The 22046-nt window shown below is 36.0% G+C and overlaps 1 protein-coding gene across 2 annotated transcripts in view; it reads right to left on the bottom strand.

Moving 5' to 3' along the window:
* kif6 (kinesin family member 6) overlaps positions 1 to 20647 on the bottom strand; it is a 95613-nt gene extending 74966 nt beyond the window's left edge. For both annotated transcript variants that reach the window (XM_060879294.1, XM_060879292.1), the window contains exons 1-6: positions 20571 to 20647; positions 18890 to 18999; positions 17439 to 17513; positions 9625 to 9772; positions 7107 to 7216; positions 4638 to 4767 (exon numbers count right to left, since the gene is read on the bottom strand). In XM_060879294.1, the coding sequence (XP_060735277.1) occupies positions 4638 to 4767; positions 7107 to 7216; positions 9625 to 9772; positions 17439 to 17513; positions 18890 to 18999; positions 20571 to 20630 (633 nt within the window). In that variant the 5' untranslated portion in view covers positions 20631 to 20647. The remainder of the gene's footprint in view (positions 1 to 4637; positions 4768 to 7106; positions 7217 to 9624; positions 9773 to 17438; positions 17514 to 18889; positions 19000 to 20570) is intronic.
* Between the last annotated feature and the right edge of the window lie 1399 nt (positions 20648 to 22046).

Here is a 22046-nt window from a genome sequence, read left to right as displayed (position 1 = left end):
TGATACAGTGCATGCTTACCGACATGGTCATAAGACTTTCAAGCACTCATCTCCACTTCAATGCCTTGTTGATTTCTAGAGTTGTTGCTTTACGCCAGATGCTTCATCTATCTTTATTCTTTCAGCTATCTCTCAATTTAAGTTTAATTTACATTATGTGTCAGGACTCAGCCCGGACTTTGGCCATGTGCTTTTTGTTTACGTTCTGTGTTCACGTGTCTGCCCCGCCCTTGTCTCTTCCTCCCCGTCTCTGCACACCTGTCCCTCATGTGTCTGATAATTATTAGTAGTATTTAGTTAAGCCGCGTTGCCTTGGCAAGCGCGGAATCCTTTGTTTTGTCTTATCGTCTTCAGTTTGTCGTCTGATGTCGTGTCTGGGTTTCATGTTTTTAGTTATTAAACCTGTTTTTCTTTTACGCTATCCGGCATTTGGGTCTTTTATCCCCGTGTTTATGACATTATTTACTGACCAGCCTAGTGAATATGAGCATGTTAATAAAAAATATAGGGTAATTAAGGAAAGATTTTCAGTAAACCATTGTCCCAAGGACTGTTTGGTACCAACAGCAGCAGAGACTATAAAGCTTAGGGATGAATTCATTCATTCATTCATTTATTCATTCATCTTCTACCGCTTATCCGAACTACCTCGGTTCACGGGGAGCCTGTGCCTATCTCAGGCGTCATCGGGCATCAAGGCAGGATACACCCTGGACGGAGTGCCAACCCATCGCAGGGCACACACACACACACTCTCATTCACTCACGTAATCACACACTACGGACAATTTTCCAGAGATGCCAATCAACCTACCATGCATGTCTTTGGACCGGGGGAGGAAACCCCGACCCTGGAGGTGTGAGGCGAACGTGCTAACCACTAAGCCACCGTGCCCCCCTGGGATGAATAATATTATTATTATTATTATTATTATTATTATTATTATTATTATAGTCTCATATATGTTTAATAGTTTAATATCGTCCTCAGTCGTGTCTGAACCAATATGGTACCCAACTACAAGTTTTGGTGTTTGTTCTACTAATGCATATGCACGGACCCACTGATTAAAGTGTAAACCTCACAAAATACAATAATGCACATCTTAACATGATCTTTTTGAAAAGCTGAAGCAAGATTAGAAAGTTAATAAAATATTTCCACATTGATTCAAAAAGTATGTACCCAATTTTAGTCAAAACATGATTTTTCATCCATTTGCCAAGATTTAGCATCAGGTTTTCCCCAAATCACCACATATACTGTACCCTTATGGTCTTGTACAACAAAATATCTCAAACATTTAATTTTTTTTTGGCAGCATGTATGATATTAAACTATAAATCTAATTAATTTGCTATTCAGGGTACATTTTGAATTCATTCTTGTATTTAAGAGAAAAAAAACCAAAGCTCTTTTTATGCAGTATATGTACACCCACATCTGATCAGAGCTACCCTTCTAACTGTACTGCTTAAGCTGTGAAAATATCTGGTATGTATCCAATATATAATTTTACTAAAAAAGACATTCAGCCCATATCCTACATAACATTCATATACTCCATCTCAACTTTCTGCACTTCACAGACCGACAGCCTTGTGGCTTTTTCCACCACAAACATCTGTGTTAAAACTGACCAAATCATGAAGAAAACAGCAGCTATCAATCTGAGCTGACAGAAACATTTATTTGTGCAATGGTTTTATTATCCTCTATTTTTCTGGATAATCCTATGAACCTCAGAGATTTAAACCACAGTTCTTGTTTACACTTTTAAAAAAAAAGCAGTCCACCAGGCCACACACCAAGAGCGGAGCCAAATACAGGAAGAACATCAACAAGCCACAACAATCAGCTGACCCTGGACAAAAGATCAGGGGAGAACAGAGGGGACCATGTGTGGAACTGAACCTTGACGTTTATAAACCAGGTGGGAGATGAATAAAAAAGACTGCATTCACAGCCTGATCGAAGGGGTCACTACCTGACCTGGTAAGGAGTGGGTGGCTAAGCCTTGAGACTCATGAGCTCATCACTTCCTCATCTGAGTGAAGGGTTAGGTAACAGTGGAGTGGTTGAAGGAGCACCACAGGTCCTTATAGTACACTGATTCTGGAAAAAAAAGACCTGAAGGAATTTTGCAACAAATATCCATATGGTATCAAAGCTCTTTTGGTGTCCTTGAGGTATTGAAGTGCGTACAAGAAACACAAGCATTTCGAAATCAGCCAGCTTTCATCACATGACCTCTCAGTATGCTGAAATCTGTGGGGTCACTATTTGAGTTCTTAACACAGAAGTTATATTCAGATGAGACTGCAGCTGTTGTGTTTAGTTGGGATTAAATAAAATTGCTGAAGGACGTGCCCAAAAAATGTACTCTCAACACCACTTAAAAACTCTTATGTAAGGAATAAAGTGGGTGAGTGAGTGGAACTGAAAGACAGTGAGTGAGTGAGTGAGTGAGTGAGTGAGTGAATAAGTGAGTGAATAAGTGAGTGAATAAGTGAGTGAATAAGTGAATGTTACTGAATAAGTGAATGTGATTTAAAGACCATGTAAGTGTGCGTAAGAGTGTGAGAGTATGTGACTGAATGAGTGAGTGTGTGACTGAGTGACTGTGAGTGAGTGTGTATAAGTGAGTCAGTGAATATGACTGAATTTTGACTGAGTGTTAGAGTGAGTGTTTTAGTGAGTGAGTGAGTGATTGAGTGAGTAAGTGAATGCAAGTGTATGTGAGAGAGTGATTTAGTGAGTAACTGTAAGGGTATGTACTGTAAATGAGTGCGGGAGTGAGTGAGAGTGAATGTTAGTGCATGTGTGTGTGTGTGTGTGTGTGTGTGTGTGTGTGTGTGTGTGTGTGTGTGTGTGTGTGTGTGAGTGAGTGAGTGAGTGAGTGAGTAAATGTAAGGGTATGTAAGGGAGTGAGTGAGTGAGTGAGTGAGTAAATGTAAGGGTATGTAAGTGAGTGAGTGAGGGAGTGAGTGAGTAAATGTAAGTGTATGTGAGAGAGAGTAAGTAAGTGAGTGAGTGAGTGAGTGAGTGAGTGAGTGAGTGAGTGAGTGAGTGAGTGAGTAAATGTAAGGGTATGTAAGTGAGTGAGTGTGTGAGTAAGTGAGTGAATGTTAGTGTATATGAGAGAGTGAGTGAGTGAGTAAATGTAAGGGTATGTAAGTGAGTGAGTGAGTGAGTGAGTAAATGTAAGGGTATGTAAGTGAGTGAATGTGTGAGTGAGTGAATGTAAGTGTATGTGAGAGAGTGAGTGAGTGAGTAAATGTAAGGGTATGTAAGTGAGTGAGTGTGTGAGTAAGTGAATGTAAGTGTATGTAAGAGAGGGAGTGAGTGAGTAAGTGAATGTAAGTGTATGTAAGAGAGTGAGTGCGTGAGTAAGTGAATGTAAGTGTATGTAAGAGAGTGAGTGAGTGAGTGAGTGAGTGAGTGAGTGAGTGAGTAAATGTAAGGGTTTGTAAGTGAGTGAGTGTGTGAGTAAGTGAATGTAAGTGTATGTAAGAGAGTGAGTGTGTGAGTAAGTGAATGTAAGTGAATGTAAGTGTATGTAAGCGAGTGAGTGAGTGAGTGAATGTAAGTGTATGTAAGAGAGTGAGTGTGTGAGTAAGTGAATGTAAGTGTATGTAAGAGAGTGAGTGTGTGAGTAAGTGAATGTAAGTGTATGTAAGAGAGTGAGTGTGTGAGTAAGTGAATGTAAGTGTATGTAAGAGAGTGAGTGTGTGAGTAAGTGAATGTAAGTGTATGTAAGCGAGTGAGTGAGTGAGTGAGTGAGTGAGTGAGTGAATGTAAGTGTATGTAAGAGAGTGAATGTGTGAGTAAGTGAATGTAAGTGTATGTGAGAGAGTGAGTGAGTGAGTAAATGTAAGGGTATGTAAGTGAGTGAGTGTGTGAGTAAGTGAATGTAACTGTATGTAAGAGAGGGAGTGAGTGAGTAAGTGAATGTAAGTGTATGTAAGAGAGTGAGTGCGTGAGTAAGTGAATGTAAGTGTATGTAAGTGAGTGAGTGAGTGAGTAAGTGAATGTAAGTGTATGTAAGAGAGGGAGTGTGTGAGTAAGTGAATGTAAGTGTATGTAAGAGAGTGAGTGCGTGAGTAAGTGAATGTAAGTGTATGTAAGCGAGTGAGTGAGTGAGTGAGTGAGTGAATGTAAGTGTATGTAAGAGAGTGAGTGTGTGAGTAAGTGAATGTAAGTGTATGTAAGAGAGTGAGTGTGTGAGTAAGTGAATGTAAGTGTATGTAAGCGAGTGAGTGAGTGTGTGAGTAAGTGAATGTAAGTGTATGTAAGAGAGTGAGTGAGTGAGTGAGTAAATGTAAGGGTATGTAAGTGAGAGAGTGAGAGAGTGAGTGAGTGTGTGAGTGAGTGAATGAAAATGTGTGTGTGTGTGTGTGTGTGTGTGTGTGTGTGTGTGTGTGTGTGTGTGTGAATGAGTGAGTGAGGTCTATCTGTAATCGTGGTACAGTAGGACGTAGGATGACGGAGCACTTCTGAGGCCATCATGTTGGAGAATGTTACATGATGGTGCTGGATGATGTAATATGCGGTGGTAATTCAGCTTTCAGTGTTATATCTCTAGATTCTCTGGTGCTTATTCTGTAAAATCGTGACATTTCTTGGAAATTCCCACCTCTGCAATCATACGATTGGTATCACCCATGAAAAGCAGATTCAGAGCCTCTTCTTCACTGGCTGATGGTTGTAATGACAGATTCTTCAGGTGAATGTTTTGCTCGGGATCTTCCATTATTGTCACCTTCCTTGGAAAGAACAAAACAGAACATGTAGTGGAGTGTCATCAAGTACAAATTGCACAATTAAAGCCAGTAAGAGCAGAAAGAAAGAATACCAACAAAAGTTTTTGAAAACCTGTAGATAAAACACAGTTCAAGAAAACCCCAAAATGTGCAACTTATAGCTTCATGTTGTGAGCAATTTAGCCTTTAACTTTTTTAAGTTAACTCAAATATATAACGTTCTGGAAAATTCAGATAATTTAGTTGAAATGTTTTTTTTTTCTTTTACTTTCTTGCTTACTTGATTTACTTTTAATATTACAATCCTACTGATATATTCTTATTTAAATAATCTCCAGGATATTAGTCTGATGCAACTTCCTGTTGAACATTTGACTGGTGGAACGTTCCTAAATATTTTAAGGGGGTGAATGTGTTTATTTATAACTTGTAATGGATGATGCATAAAAAAATGGATCAAGCATGAGATAAATAGATTTTACAGAAAGATTAAGCATATTAAACCATATTTCAAGGCAAATGTAGATATGGTGCAGGAAAAAAAATCTGTTTTCTATGTGCTGTAAAACTTATTGTATTGTATAGTGCTGTGAGATAGTTTGTACAAATGGTAGAATGTAGCTTTGTACATATGGCTTCTGCAGTTGCTTGTTGAAAAATTGCAGATGCCTGATTGTTTTCATATTGATCAGAATTGTGACAGTTTATCATTGAATATTGAGCCTTTCTGGAAAGCTGGATTAGAAAAGCCCATATATCAGTTAAGCATACATGACAAAAGAGTCTGCTTTTAATAGTGAGTGATAAAATGCACCACCACTTCTTAGTTTCTGTTGGTTCAATCTGTCAGTGGCTCCACCCACACTGTAGTCTAAACTGTTGACACCCACAGCTTTGGCTGCCTCGACAACATTTGGAATAAAGGCATGGAGAGAAAAGAGAGAAAACAAGACAACAGTCTACTCGTGACGGTGAAATTCAAATATCTCCATGAAAGTTTAGCTTGTGTGGTCAGGAATGGGTATTGTCTATTTTCAGCAGCGTGTAATTAACGAGACGAAGGGCCTTGAGCTGGATCCCCAACGATAGAAGACAGCGAGATGAACGAGAGTTTGAATGAAAAAAAAACCCATAAAGGACCAAAAGAAACACACCCATATACAAGTTAACTACAAAATGATTTGTGCTTGTTAACTAATAAATCAAAAAGATAAATGAATGCCAAAAGAAAATAAGAGAGAAAGGATAGGAAAATAAAGAGCTACAGTAAAGAGGTAAGATAACTCAGAGAGACTTCAATAAAAGGAACAATAGACAGCAGATAGATTGAGAAGCAGCTCTTAGTACTGTATGTGTATATTGCAGCCCAGAGGCACAACTAAATGAAATTTTCGGACCTAGAGTTGACACAGAGATTGTCTCTTTCAAATATTACATTTGCTGAAGTAATAAAAGCAGCCACTGTATTTACTTTTCATTTTGAAAACTATTAGAGAAAAAAAAAATGCATGAAAATTCAAAAAATATGTTTCCTTTAATGCCATTTTTTGGTCTCTTTAGGACAACCACTGCTGTAACTAAAGAATAAAACACAAGATGACATGCTATTAAAGGATAAAGTGGTATAAGTAGCACAGTGTGAAACAGAGCTACTGTTACCTTCGGCATCATAATCATTTTCCAATAGCAGTATACAGTATATCTTAAAGTGTTTGATTCAGTGATTTTTCAGTGAATACATTTCCTTATTTATTTATTTATTTATTTATTTATTTATTTATTTATTTACTTATCAAAGAATAATATAATATATTTTCTATCAGTTTAAAGTTACATTAAGTGTCACAAAACAAGTTCTTTGTTGTGCTGCACATTACAGCTATCAAAAGATAGTTTCAGTTTTTCTTGGAGCTAATAAGACAGACAGTTGCAGCTTGTCATGTGACAGAAAGACCATAAAATGTAAAGTAGTCTGTCCTGAAGAAAATATTAAAGGGCCAGTTCGAAGCTGTTATTTGTCAGTGCTGCCGTTAAAGAATATCAATCAACACCTTCTGACCAATCGGATTTGAGAAATCAACATTGCTGTAATATAGTGGATTTTAACCCACTTAACTAAACTGTATGTAGTGTAAAGCAATATGATCCTTGTTAGGCCAGTGTGCCTGCAGGTTCTTGTTCCAACCCTCATAAATGCCACCTGTTTGTCCCTGCTTCATCAGCTGGTCTTGGTCTTCAATCGAGTATCAGGTGTTTGTTGGAATGAACCCTGCAGCCTCTACGGCCCTTTGTTAAGAGACTGAACGTTATTGATATACAGTAAATCATGTTTAGATACTAACGGTAAGTCCTCCAGATTGGACGCTTCATGCCGTGGATCCAGAAGGTCGTATCCGACCTCATTGTAGATCTCCAGGTAGGATATGTGCGTGGTGTACACCATGCTTCTGTCCTAAAAACAAACAAAATATTTCAGGAAGGTTTCAAGTTTTAGGATGGATGTAATAGCTTCTAAATGTAATAACTTATAAAAATACCAAAAGACAAATGGTTTATATCACGGCTTCAAATGAGCTTTATAGATCACTAGCCAAAACACTGCCACCACAAATGTATACAGCTGCATGCAAAGGTTTGTATCTCCAGTGGTTTCTGGATGACAAAATGAAAATGAAAATCCAAATCATATGGCAAAATCAACAGTAAGTAAGAGAAAAAGCCTTCTTTTCATGTCCCTTTCAGTCCCCAGACCTGATTTAAAGAAGGCAGGGCATTTGTATGACATCTGGCATAGTTTTAATAGACATGTCAAGAGAAATGGGCAATAATTTGCCAAGCAATTTTGCAGACTTAGTAGAGAGATGGCAGGATGAACAGGGGAATTTTACAACTGGAAGCAGTTCAACTTTTCAGAGCTTTCAGAAGCTGTTATACAGGAATATTATATTAGAGAATTATAATATCCCATACAGAAGGGCAGATTCACTGCTATCATTTTGTTTTTATCATAAAAATCTCTTTTTTTTATAGTTAATTGACACATTAATGGCATAAAATGGACTTTTTGTCTTGATAAATCCTTGTTATTAATTATTTATTAATACACCACAGCATTGTTGAATGATCAAATCTGATTGGTCAAAAGTGTGTATATTCATTTAACAGCTATGGATGCAAGGTTTCTCTATGTTATTGTTTATATAGTAACAACTTCTTTTCATGGACTTGTATAGCAGACGCTCCATACAACCTAAAATGAAACAGATCTTAATTTAAGAAATAAATTGTATATGTAATTGTTGATATGGTTTTCTGTAAGGAAATGTTGAATGTTTTGGAAGGAGTCTCCAGTGTCATTGTATTTGTGACTCTCAGAGGTAAACGTGTACTGCATAGATCCTGTGGTATTATTGTTCTAAACCCAGCTTTTAAGCCTGTGTAACGTGTAAATTAAAAGAATTTTCAGAATTTTTTTTTTTTTTACTGACCCAGTGTTTTCCCTACAATGTGGTGCCAAAATTGTACGGCGTGAAATAATGAAGTGTTAGAATGTTACGGCTGGATGCTTAGCAACAGACACCCAATCAGAATCTTAACAGTGTTTGCATCATTTCACATGCTTTGTACAATCACAGAAACACTGTCTTGTAAACAGTATAAAGTTTATCTCTAGTTATTGTCTTGTTTATTTTGTTTTTTTCTGCCTTCCTGTGCATCACAGGAGGCTAAAAAACAAATAGGATTTAAATGGCAATATTTGCCTCACAGTACATCATTTAAACTGGTCCCGTGGTGTATTTATCCAATCAGGGTTGTTGACACCACATATATGCAAAAAAGAAGGGTTTAGGATGTACCTGCATAGTGTCAAACATGAGATTATGAATATCTAGGATTAATTGTTAAGCCTAGATAAAGAATAAGCAGTGTGAAACGTGAAAAGCGACAACCCAGGATTCTGTTTACTTGGGGTGTACTTGGAGTCACCCAGGGTTAACTATTTCAAGTGTGAAAAACCCTGTTATGTTTACTGACATGGGAAACTTTTTACGATTTGCAGTTTCTTGGTTACAAGCTGCAAGTCTTATACGCGTGAGAGTAAGGAATTGACTGTTTACAGCTGTGTATTGTAGAGAAGTAACTAGTTTCAACTATAAATGAGCCCAAAGAACAACATGTTATTCTTTAATGAATAAAGATATATGTAATTGTTGCCAGATTGCTGTGGAATAAGCAATAAAGCAAAAAATTAACTAAACTTTGGGGGGCTAACTGAAACTCTGCTTTGCTTTGGGCCAAGTTCTACCACCGTCATTGATTATTATCCAAAGCATGCCCAAGCATGCCTCATTGTAATGTAGTCCTTACATAATTTATTACTCTATGTGTCAGTGGAACAAACATGCAGAAGTTAATTACTGGAAGAGGTATTTGCAATTTTCAGTTCTGCTAAACTGGATTTTTTTCCCCCCAAAAGCATTGGAACAAAAAGATCATTATGTAATAGAAGCCAGTTAAAACCGTCTTAACTTCACAATGCTTTTAGAAAACTGGCCTGGAGGTTAAATGAAATTATTTTTCATGAAGATTATTTAGACAAATAATCATAAGTGTGAAAAATTCAATAACAAATAGAACACTGGCTGTTTCTAGCTGACATACAAAAGGCAATGTGAATTTAAATCATGTTTAAGGTAGAATAATAGAAAGTGGAGTAGAAATAACTAGAGCGTCATCATCAGCTTCTTTAAATCCAAACTCCATTTTCTACACTTTGGTTATACATAAAACATCTGGAATTTAGAAAAACATTCATAGATGTGTGAAAAAAAAAACAACAGTGTTGATGTAGTCACTAACATGGTTGAAATGCTGGTACAGATAGGACAGAGTTCTGGGAATGATTCCTCGGTCACTGTAGTGCTCAGCTCCGCCCGTGATGGTGAACGTCTTTCCACTGCCAGTCTGTCCATAGGCGAAGATTGTGCCATTGTATCCTGCCAGCACACTGAGACAGACATCAGACAATCAGTACTCAATCAACTCCATAATGCAGTGGTTTCCACAGCTAGCTTATGTGGAGCTAGGAAAATGCATACAACAATCTGTACACCTCGACTGAAAGAAACCTGGCATTCTAAATGACCAGAGGAAAGAAAAAGAGTCAGAGCTCCCATAGACAAGTGTATGAGCAAAAGCAGAAGCCTTCACATAAAAAATGATCGTAAGTTGCAAAGAGCGTTTTTGTTTTGGCGCTGCAATGGCCGTTCTGGAAATCTGAACAGTACTTGATGGCACACTGCTGAAGAATCAGAGAAATTAAATAGTAAGTGGTCCTTTTTTTTTCCGCAGACCACCAAACACCTCTTCCAACATACTGTTGAGTTTTCCCAAACAACGTGACAAAAAAAAACAAACACTTCATGATTTTCATGATTAGTATCTGTATAGGTGGTGTAATGATTACCTTGTGGGTGAGAGAATTTGGTTTTGGATCATATAGTGATGTTTAACAGAGCTCTTGGAGGAATGATTCTAGGAGAGCTCCAAGATTCTTGGCTTTCATTCTGGAATCTCTGTTACTAAAAAATCATCACATCTTCTTGATTATCAATGACAGGAAACCAATATAGGCAGAATGACATTTGGAAATAAATATGGTATGTCTTCAGAAGAAAAAAAATAGCATACCTTGTTTGAATCGTCATTAATAACTGTTTTAAACCACCACGTTTCTCACTATCAAAGAAATTCAGTCCTCCTTAAATATACAGCCCGTAGAATAGGACTGGCCTGAATATTTGAAGCTCATTAAATGAATTTAGAATCTGTGTTCCAAATTAAAAGTGATTTAATGGACTGTAACTGAAAAAAGAAAATGTTTTAATTTAACACTTTTTTCCATGCAATTTGAACCTGTTTTGTTTGTGACCAATAACTCAAAATTACCAAAAGTTCCAAAAAAACAAAAATGGTTTGTTAGTTTATTTTTTGTACCTTAAAGTAAATGGTGATATTGAGCCCAATTTGAAGGTCATTTAGGACATTTACAGCATTTAGCAGACACTCTTATCCAGAGTGACTTACATTTTTTATTTCAGTTTATACACCTGAGCAATTGAGGGTTAAGGGCCTTGCTCAGGGGCACTGCAGTGGCAACTTGGTGGACTGGTATTCAAACCAATGACCTTCCGATCAGTAGTTGAACACCTTAACCACTGAGCTATCTTAAACCACTAAAATTCTGTGTAAGTGAATGCCAACAGCGTTCTGACTAATTTTATATCAGACTTGTGGCAATAAATTAATTCACTTGTTTATACTGATTGAAAATGTCTGATACGTCGATTTCCATTCTGCCGGAGGAATGGAACAGCAGTGCAAGATAAAAAAAAATTGACCCTCTAATCATGTAAAGGTCTAATTTAAGGGTCTATGGTCTAATTTAATTCTATAATCATGATTCTATCCACTGTTACTGCGGTGCTCTTATGATTCATTGTGAATAAATACAGCAAGAATTATATGGTGTTTTTTTTTAAAATGTCAAAAATGTATGTCAAACATGTTATGTTTTACCAAATTCCCATTAAAGGTCAGAATGTGGTCTGGCAAATTTGAAAGTTAGCGCTATTTTAGTGTGCTAGACTCACATAACCATCATCTTTAGTTTAATGTCAACCAGACTGGAAGAACTTGACACAAGTGGAAAAAACGAAACCTAGGAATGTCTAATGTGTTGCAAGTATTTCTGAAAAACATGCATAAAGAGCCACTTAATGGAAGCTTGATGGAAGCTGTTTGTCTTTATGGAGCAAATGGTCATCACGTTACTCATCCACAAATCATTGAATCCAGCTAGTCTGGGCTATAAAGAATGAAAATGTGGAGTAAATAGACTGACATGTTGAATTCCATGAAGATATTTGAGTTTACAAAAGCCATCTGGTTGATTATAAAGCCAGAGATAATGCTTACCAAATATTAGCAAATATGTGTTACATGGGGGGGGCACGGTGGCTTAGTGGTTAGCACGTTCGCCTCACACCTCCAGGGTTGGGGGTTCGATTCCCGCCTCCACCTTGTGTGTGTGGAGTTTGCATGTTCTCCCCGTGCCTCGGGGGTTTCCTTCGGGTACTCCGGTTTCCCCCCCGGTCCAAAGATATGCATGGTAGGTTGATTGGCATCTCTGGAAAATTGTCCGTAGTGTGTGAATGTGTGAGTGAATGAGTGTGTATGGGCGCTGCGATGGGTTGGCACTACGTCCAGGGTGTATCCTGCCTTGATGCCCGATGATGCCTGAGATAGGCACTAGCTCCCCGTGACCCAAGAATAGTTCGGATAAGCGGTAGAAAATGAGTGCGTGAGTGAGTGAGTGAGTGTTACATAAATTTTACAGTAAATATCTTTATCTGCAGAGACTTACAGAAGTGCTTTGTTGTCGCCACACAATCCTATTAGTACGAATAGGTCAAGGTCCATGATTTCTGCGTCTTAACAGCAAGGAAACATTTTTCTAATCATTATTTGTCTACATGTACTGTAAGTGTACACGTTCGTCTTCCTCTAGTTAGGTTTGTACCTCTAAGTTCTTACAGACAGCTTCACAGACATAGCACAAGAGAGCCAGAGATACAAGCGGGAATAATCATAGCAGACTGACACTACCATTCAGACTGGCATTCAGACTAGGCTGAGGCTCTGTCTCTAGCTCACGCAGACTCAAGTCTCCTTAGAGAACTCAGTCTCAGCACACGCCTACAAACCATTTCAAGACATTTTATCTAAAACCATCTACACCCCTTCGACTGACTCCCCTTCAGCTTATCTCTTGTGTTATGGTTTCCTTTCCGTTCCAGGTTCTAAAAGCATGTTTACACACAAATATCCCTGTGAGTCTTAACCTTGAGTACATACACAACAGAAAAGTCCAGTAACGGACACATCATGTATTGATTATTAAAATTAATATACAGCTTTTGTTCTCTAAAATATTCTATAGTCGCTGCCTAGTTCAAAATTAAAACACTGAGGCAAGTCTACAAAGGGAAAGAGCCCTGCAATCACCAATCACTCATCAAAGTCCACCACAAGCCACAGTCAACTGGATGCTCCATCCTTCAAGACAAAACAAAGACATTCATCAAGACTCTTTCTTTGTCCTGACAATCAGATGGAGGAATGAACTTCCCCTGGCTGTCCGAACAGCAGCGTCACTTCTTCACCAAGAATTTCACCAAACAAGCACCAAATCTATATAAAATATTATTTACTTAAAATATCTTCTTTGCTGTACTCACTGTCAATGTAAAAGGACATACAATTGCATACAGTTAATGTAAATCTTTGTTTATGTCTATAAACAGGCTCGATAATGAAAATCATCTCAAATTTTATCCAGTATTCTTGTAGCTGTGCATTTTTGGTGCTCGCTGACAAACAAGCACATGTAATTGCCTTTTGGAAAGCCAAAAGTTCACGGGCTATTTCAGGTTTTAAGTATACTAATTCTCAAAAAATCGGTCAAATGAAGCTCTGCCCTGAGACATTCATCATAAAGTGTGTGTCCTCCCTTCTTAATGGAAATTTCTAAATGAAAATAAAAAAAAAAAAACTCTCCATTCTGGTAAGATCGAAGGGCGAAGTCCTGCTGCTTTGACCTTATCCCATGTCGTCATGTTAATTAAAGGTCTTTCGAAACCACATAAAGGGTGGAGTTTTAAGAATACTCCAAACTGAGATTATGAGTAATGCAAGGGAGTGCATTACTACTTTTATTATAGTATGAAGGACAGAATTTGTTTCTTAATGTCATGTTTTTCCATCACATTTTTGGATGCTGGCAAACGTTTGCATCCTGTATGGTTTTTAAGAGAAAAAATAAAAAATGTTCTACAAACCTTCAATTTATCAACAAATAAAAAGTTTTAGGGAAAAAAAAAAGGTAAAAATGAATTGTGGTTGTCTCCTGCAACAAGACAGCAATACGATCCAGACATTTAAACAGGCCCTGTATTACTGAGTTTTAACAGGTTTGTACAGTATGATCCGGATTATATGATTTATAGGAAAAAGGATTCTCTGACAGAGAGATTAGTGAGAACAGAGATATTCAGAAGAATTCAAAGCTAAATATTAATGACTAAGAGAATCTAAATGTTAATAGATGGAAGCAAGAGGCATAGATGTGAGCACATAAGTTACCAGGAAAAATATAGAACCGAATTTCACTAATAATATATAAACATACTTCTTTTTTGTATAATGAAGACTCAACTTTTGGTCAACTTTTACACATATACACACTATAGTCCAGTCCCATATAGTTTATTCCCCTGCATTGAAAAATAAACAAAATAAAGTAAAAAACAAGTACATTATACATGAAGGTTTTCCTCAGAACTTTTGTCATAGTCAATGGTAACATCTTATGTGTCCAAGCACTGAATTGAAAACCTTGGGCCTGCACCATAAAATGAGCTCATCATCATCATCATCATCATGAAATGGTATTTTCCATCATCAGACAATTCACTGTGCTTTGAAATTCCAAGTCTGTCAATATGATGAAAAGATGGAAATGCCAAATGGATGGCAAGCATGGCATCGCATGTGGGGTAAATGTTTCATGTAGTGGTTGGAGAACAAAAACAGGCCAAAAATCACAGCTTTCCATCATTAATGTCCATGTACCGAGTCGGCCCACAATGTGAGTCATGAAGCTTGTGTGGTCCAAGCCCAAGCCAGAACCATTCACAAAATAGCAGCACATCGATTTATATAAACCTTATAAAAATCTATCTATCTATCTATCTATCTATCTATCTATCTATCTATCTATCTATCTATCTATCTATCTATCTATCTATCTATCTAATATTTTCTTTTTTTCTTTAAAAAAAAGGTAAATGGTCTAAAATGGTAAAAGCAGAAACGTTAGACACCATTTAGATCACAGTTAAATTAAGAAATAGAGTATTGCTGTGGAGAAACTGGAGAAACTGAAAAATAGTATGGATTTTCCCATAGGCAAAGCTTTAAAGCTTTAAAATAATCAAATTTAATTAAAACAAATTCCCCACATCCACACTCCAAAATATAATGGAAAGCCTTCCAGAAGTGCAGATGTTATTATAGCAGCAAAGGGGACTAAATATGGAAATATAGTGATGTTCAAAAAGCATGTGTCGTGTGTCCAGAAACTATTATCCATATTATGTCTGCAATTTATTTACAGTTCAGAAACTAAAGGTTTACCTAAAAATATGTTTCACTTTTATATGCATCTATAAATGAGGTGTTTAAATGGCTCATTATCATTGGAAGAGTTGATTCGTTAGAACATAACTATCCAACAAACTTTTTAAACGATCAGTGTTTTATATTTTAGACCAGGGCTAATCAATTAGTTTGTCACGGGCGACAGTTCATGAAAAGCATCCCAAAGGACAGGCTGGAGAGAAATGGCTTGCAATTTGAGCGATGACACAACAACAAAATAGGAGCCCATATGTAGAATTTTTGCAGTATAAGACACCCGAGTAAGCACAAGCATTTAAAGGTAGGGTCTCCGTTGTTTGAAAGCCAATGCTGACATTTGAAATCACCAAAACAAACACGCCCCTAACCCAAATGGGTCCCACCCATGTTTTGATAGCTCCGCCCACACATACACCAGACAAGTATAACCCAAGTATAACCCAGACAAGTATTATGGTGGAATCTGCTAGGGCAGTTGACCGAGAGTATATTTTTATCAATAAATGACCTCAATGAGTAATACTATGCTAATACAAATGTGTTTTTGTAGTACTATGTGTTGTACAGTGAAAGGTTTTTGTCCGTTTCACGCGGAAGACGTTCAGTTCTCTCCAGCGCTGGAAAGCTGACCCTATATTAACACGGGTCCTGCTTCTTGCCTTATCGTAAGCCTTTTTTCGCTTTCTTTCATTGTTTTTATCCTCCGTGTCAATGTTAAAATCGCTTTCTGCTAATGACACACATGCGCACTGAACACTCTCTCCACCTCATATTGACAAGCCCCGCCCCTTTCTGCTCACTGGCTACACGTTAGTTTTGTTTTTGTTTTGTTTGGTGGCCCAACGCAGTTTTCTGAAGCATTTCTCAAACAACAGAGACCCCACCTTTAAACATAAAAAAGTTTACAGTATGAAAAATAACATTGTTTCATGGTATTTTTTGTCAAAATAAATTATTTTAGTATGACTACATCTTAATAATTGGCAAACATTTAGGCTGCCTTCTAATGGGAGAAATGACATTCTTTTAGATTTAGCTAGAGCAGTGAAATCGAGTGTGTATGTTGTTAGCGCGATACACAAACAGTGGTGCAGGAGCTGGGCTGTGAGGGATGTGTGATTACTCATTTTAATGACATTCATGTGTAAGAATGACGATTCACAGGTGTAAGTAGAGCTAGGGTAGTAAAGTAGGGTTAATGCTGTTTCACTAAATTTTCTTATTTTTCCAGAGAAGAAATGAACAGAAGAAATTATACGGACAAAAGTTCTCATCTGTCATCGTCCTGCAGTCATCGTGTCTCACAGGAGAGGCTGCTCATGTCACTCGACTAACGTCACATGGAACTGTTGTGCTCTGTTGTGTGACTGAACTGCATTTATTCTAGAGATGTCTTTTTCACACTAGGCCACATGAAGGGCTGAAACAAATTACCATAGACATTATGACTTTTTGCCACCACATTTGTTCTGGTGAAATGTCAAAGCTTGTTATAAGCAGATAAAGCCAATTTTGGAGAAACCCTGATTTTATATTTCTGATTCTATGGATGTTACATGATCAATGCCATGAGGGAATGTTCACGTTACATTTACGACTTTATGAACACACACTTATCCAGAATGAAATTATTAATGGACTTGCTCAAGGGCCCAACAGTCACAGCTGGACAGCCCTGCGATTTGAACTCATGACCTCCCAACTGCTATGAAGACTATTAAATGAATGTCATAAGCATACAGAAATGGAGATGCCCCATATAAAGAAAGGCAAGTGATTGTCTGAGTGGATTATATACTATTATGGATGCCATTTTACACCCTGTATTGTATGAACAATTTCTCAAGTTGTTCATTCATGCAGGTTCCCCGAATACTCACTAAATAATTTATTTCTTTTCCACTAAATTTTTCAGCAAAGTTAGTGATAGTTATTTTTATAACATTTATAAAGTTAGTGATTTTTCCAGCTTTCTATCTCACACAACAAAGCACTATTTCATTGCACTGCTTTTGCATACACATCCTTTCCCTGTTGTATAATAAAGCAGATTTTATACATCAGAAACTTTGTATCAGATAACACAAATCAGTGGATAACACAATGAACAATCTATAAAGCATCAAGCATTGTATATACAGTAAATATGTACATGTACAATAATTCCAAATGTTCCATTTTTATGTGCAACATATTTAACACATTTAAAAACCCTTGACACTTGAGCTACAGCAGGCTTAATCCAGCTTTGGTTTTTCTTCTTACACTTGCAAACTATCGCTATTGTCTGTGTACATTAACATTAACATTTAAATATGATTCTTTTTTGGACCTGGAGACTAATAATAACGATACAAAAAACCAACATAACAATCAGAAGTCTGTTTAACTACGAAAGAACAAGCTTTACTCACTTATCAGCCACAGGTTTTGCAATTGCCTCAAAGATTTCCTCTTGCTTGATATTTTGATCAAAAACTTTCCGAAACCTATCGAGAAAAAAAAACAACATGAAAACCCATGATTGATTAACATTTAAACCCATTTTCATTTGGGTTGTGATTTGAAAAAACAAGTAAATATCAGAATTCAACTGCCTGATTGTTAAATTATTGTAGTAAAACATTTATTAGGTGTGTTAGGATCAAGAAGTCCAGGTGGAAGTAAAATTGAAGAATTTGGACTAAAATTCGAATCACAGTGCTATTTAAGTCTCCACTTTGATTGGTCAGAAGACGTTTTAGTAATTAAGCGATCAGTACGACATGATTGTGAGTCTTATTACTTATATACAACAGTTCTAAAATCAACAAAGTAATTAACTCATATAAATATATATTATTAATTGAATTTATATTACAAAACTGACATTTCAGAAGCAATATTTATAACCTACAGTGTAGTTAAATAGTAGTTTCAATGTAATGAATTATTGCTAGAATTCAAATTTTATTGATAAAATCTTAGAGATTTGTTCCTGCTGCAAGGCAAAAAAAGGGTTATATTAATCCACTCGTTCTATGTTTCTATAGTAACAGAGTGAATTTGTTGATGATGTTTAATGTAAGGGGATGTTTCATCTATCATGACTTTAATTTATCATGAATTTATTTCACAATGACTATTTATACCTGCTGTAACATAAGTTTTAACATGGACTAGCTTGATCTGCGAGCATTCCTCAACACTAAATGTAGTATGTAGTGTGAAAAGTCCCATTGTTATTGGAAAGTAATCAACTTTAAGGTGGTACCAGTCATTCTGCTTCACATTAAGCCACGTCACATTATTCTGTTGTTCATTATTTTCCTTTAACAGCATGTCCTGTTGGGTTATATAATTAAATATTTTGCAGCTGATCTCCATACTTACAGTATTCAAACAATCAAAGCAAATGCTTTTATTTGGGTTTTATACAAATGAATAAAGTAGGAAAAGGAACAAATTTGAGCAATTTTATTTATCCCTCAATTCAATTACATTTGATTCGATTCTATTCTATTTGTATAGCGCTTTTAACACTGGACAATATTTCTGTATTGCTGATATTGGACAATTGTCTGACCCGATCTCATTGTGTTTAAATTAAGAGAATTTTAAATGATACATCGATTAGAATGCAAAAGAACTCTTAATCCTATAACTGAATCATCCATGAGCAAAGATTTTGGATGTCTGTTTAAAGATCATCTAACTGGGTGACCACACTAATTATCCATTAATGTCTTATAAGAATATAAATCTCACTGTGGAAGTACAAGAGTATCTGTCAACTCATTTAATTGTACCACTGACATTAAATTCATGGAAGCACAGTGAATATGAATAATGTTTTATCTGCAATGTGAGAAGTTGAGTATTTCACCGGAATCTGTAGCTCTCTCTCTTGTTATTGATGAAGCCGTCTGCAAGATCCCTCGGAACTACGAACTCCAGGCTGCCTCCGCTCTGTTCCTCATTATCCACAGAGTATACCTGGAAAGAGCAATGCATGCAAAGCTTCAACATTCGAGAGAACAGAACAATTTCCCACATGCTACACATCAGTGCCCCACTGCTCTGAGGGCACCGTGTACATTCTTGTGCTTTTGCTGCTAATACACCGAACTCAGAACAGAATGTAATATATTACGTACGACCTGCATACGATATGGTGGTTTTTCAGGTTCTTTCTCTCTGACACGACTATCAGAGAGTCTGCTTGTGTTTTATATTATTATTGGATATGCTAATAAAGTGGGAATAGGAAAACATACTTTGTACACCGAATACTTCAAGAATACTTCATGTACATTATATTATCTATGATATACATATTCTTTTAGTTGTTTTTTTGTTTGTTTGTTTTAAATCCCAGCTCTCATAAACACGTTAGCATCCCTAACACGGCCAAAGTGCTTTGCATAAGTATTCACCCCTTTGAATTGGCCCATATCTTGTAGTGTTACAACCTGGTAGTGACAAGGACTTATTTGAAATGTATCTACAGTATACAGAAAAAAAAACACAAGAAGATAATCCATACATTTTGCAAAACTGATAACAAATAAAAAAGAAAGTTGTGAATGTGTAAGTATCCACCCTTGTTGCTGTAAAACACATACATAGTAGTAGTGCAACCAGATGATGTTAAATCTTACCAAATAAAAAAACAAAACAAAAACAACACTCCTGAAATGCCACATAGTTTGTCAGAGAAAATAGATAAACAAACATCATTTAATTCATGGCCCAACCATAATTCTGCATACAGGAGGCCATTTCTGTTTATACTAATAGCCATATATTTTGTTTACAGCACATATCCTTCTTTATATTTCAGTTTATAGTAATAGCCATCTGTATATGTTCATAGTACATATATATTCATCTGTATATTATGTTCATAGTACATACTGTATATATTCATCTGTATATTATGTTCATAGTACATACTGTATATATTCATCTGTATATTATGTTCATAGTACATACTGTATATATTCATCTGTATATTATGTTCATAGTACATACTGTATATATTCATCTGTATATTATGTTCATAGTACATACTGTATATATTCATCTGTATATTATGTTCATAGTACATACACATCTGTAAATTACTCCTATATTACCATTTTATTTAACTTATTTTACTCTTATGAACACTGTATATCATGCACTTTCTGCTATTGTACTCTGGTTAGACCTAAACTGCATTTTGTTGCCTTGTACTTGTACATGTGTAATGACAATAAAGTTGAATCTAATCTAATCTAATCTAATCTAATCTAATCTAATCTAATCTAATCTAATCTAATCAAGTATGAGTTTAGAGGCAGAGAAGCAATCAACAAACTGTGAATACTTCACAACTGCATCCCAAAATGTACTATTAGAATGAGTAAATATTGTGATAGAGTAATAATGATGAGGTTTTTGTTTTGTCTGTACATATAGCAGAATTGACAACAAAGCTGACTCTGACTCTTTGACGCTGTCTGACTCTTTTTCCCCTCTCTATTTTTCTTTACTTTTCTATGCAATGAGGTCACGTTACTCACCGTGGTTGCTTTATTTGATGGTTTAACCCGAGCAAATATCTGTATAGTCTGCTTCACCATCCTCACCCTCAGCCGCTCGCTTGTGATCACTTCCTGTTTGACCGTTGCTAGGTGACGGAACGCACATGCTAGGTGCATGACAGATGATTGGCTTACGCCTTATTAGGGGCGTGCCATACACAGGTCGTTTGTTGTCATAATTATTTATTATTGCAAATTTCGGGGTAACAGTTTTTTGTATTTATTATTTTTTTAGTCTCTCGAAGTTCACTCTAGTTTCTGATTAACTGGAACTGAAATCAAATTGCTTCCAAAATCGGACAGTTTTTTGCGTTTACGTGTAAATCCTGTGAAATTCCTGGAAACGTTCCACAAGTCGCATCTTCAACAGGAAACGACGTCATCTGATTTTCCTAAAGTTTGTGTGGAAAAAAGTTGTTTTTTTCTATAAATAAAAATAAAATAAAATAAAATAAAATAAAAATAACTCACTTTGAGTTGATTAGCTAAATGCAGCCAATATTAAAAATAAAAAAATAAGTTAATGATTAAAAAAATTAATAAATAAATATATATATTTAAATATATATATTTATAAATAAAATGTGTGTGTATATATATATGTGTGTATATATATATATATACGTATATATATATATATACGTATATATATATATATATATATATATATATATATATATATACGTATATATATATATATACTATATATATATATATAGTAATAATGACGTATATATATATATATATATATATACGTATATATATTCATATTATATGATATTTATATGATGAATTCAAATTCATCATATAAATCATTGCTTAGTTACAGCCAAATTCAAAATATTTGTGCAACCATCAAGATAAAATCATGAAGACAAAGGCATGTTCCTTCATATCCTGTGCAGGTTATGAATTCTCTCATATCTGTAGCCCTGCCCCCATTTCTTACTCCTTTCCTTACATCTTCTACAGTGACATTCTGCTACTACTTTTTATTCTTTTTAAACTATTTACTTCAGGAATGATACAACCAGCTTTCCACTCAGATCTCATGCAAAAGTTGGCACTCCTGTATGACCACTAACAAGCACAGTATAGTCAATCCGTCTGACCATAATGGATCAAAATGTAACCCTAAAACTTTATCCACTTAGAGACAAAATGTTTTTATATAGTCTACACTTACACGTTAAAAACACAGTATCTTTTGAAATAACAATATCAAACAGCGGTTCTTTGACCTCACGGTCTGAATGGAATTTGATTATAGATGCTTAATGCCTATCTGATATGCTGCTGATCTGCTAGTATATAAGGAAGAGACAGAAGGGCAGAAAGTGAGTGAGTGAGAGAGAGAGAGAGAGAGAGAGAGAGAGAGAGAGAGAGAGAGAGAGAGAGAGAGAGAGAGAGAGAGAGAGTTTCCCAGTTTATTATTGGGATTATTGGGAGGAATAA

This window comes from Tachysurus vachellii, chromosome 10 (assembly GCF_030014155.1).
Source record: "Tachysurus vachellii isolate PV-2020 chromosome 10, HZAU_Pvac_v1, whole genome shotgun sequence".
NCBI lineage: Eukaryota > Metazoa > Chordata > Actinopteri > Siluriformes > Bagridae > Tachysurus > Tachysurus vachellii.
This window is presented reverse-complemented; position numbering and strand designations above follow the sequence as displayed.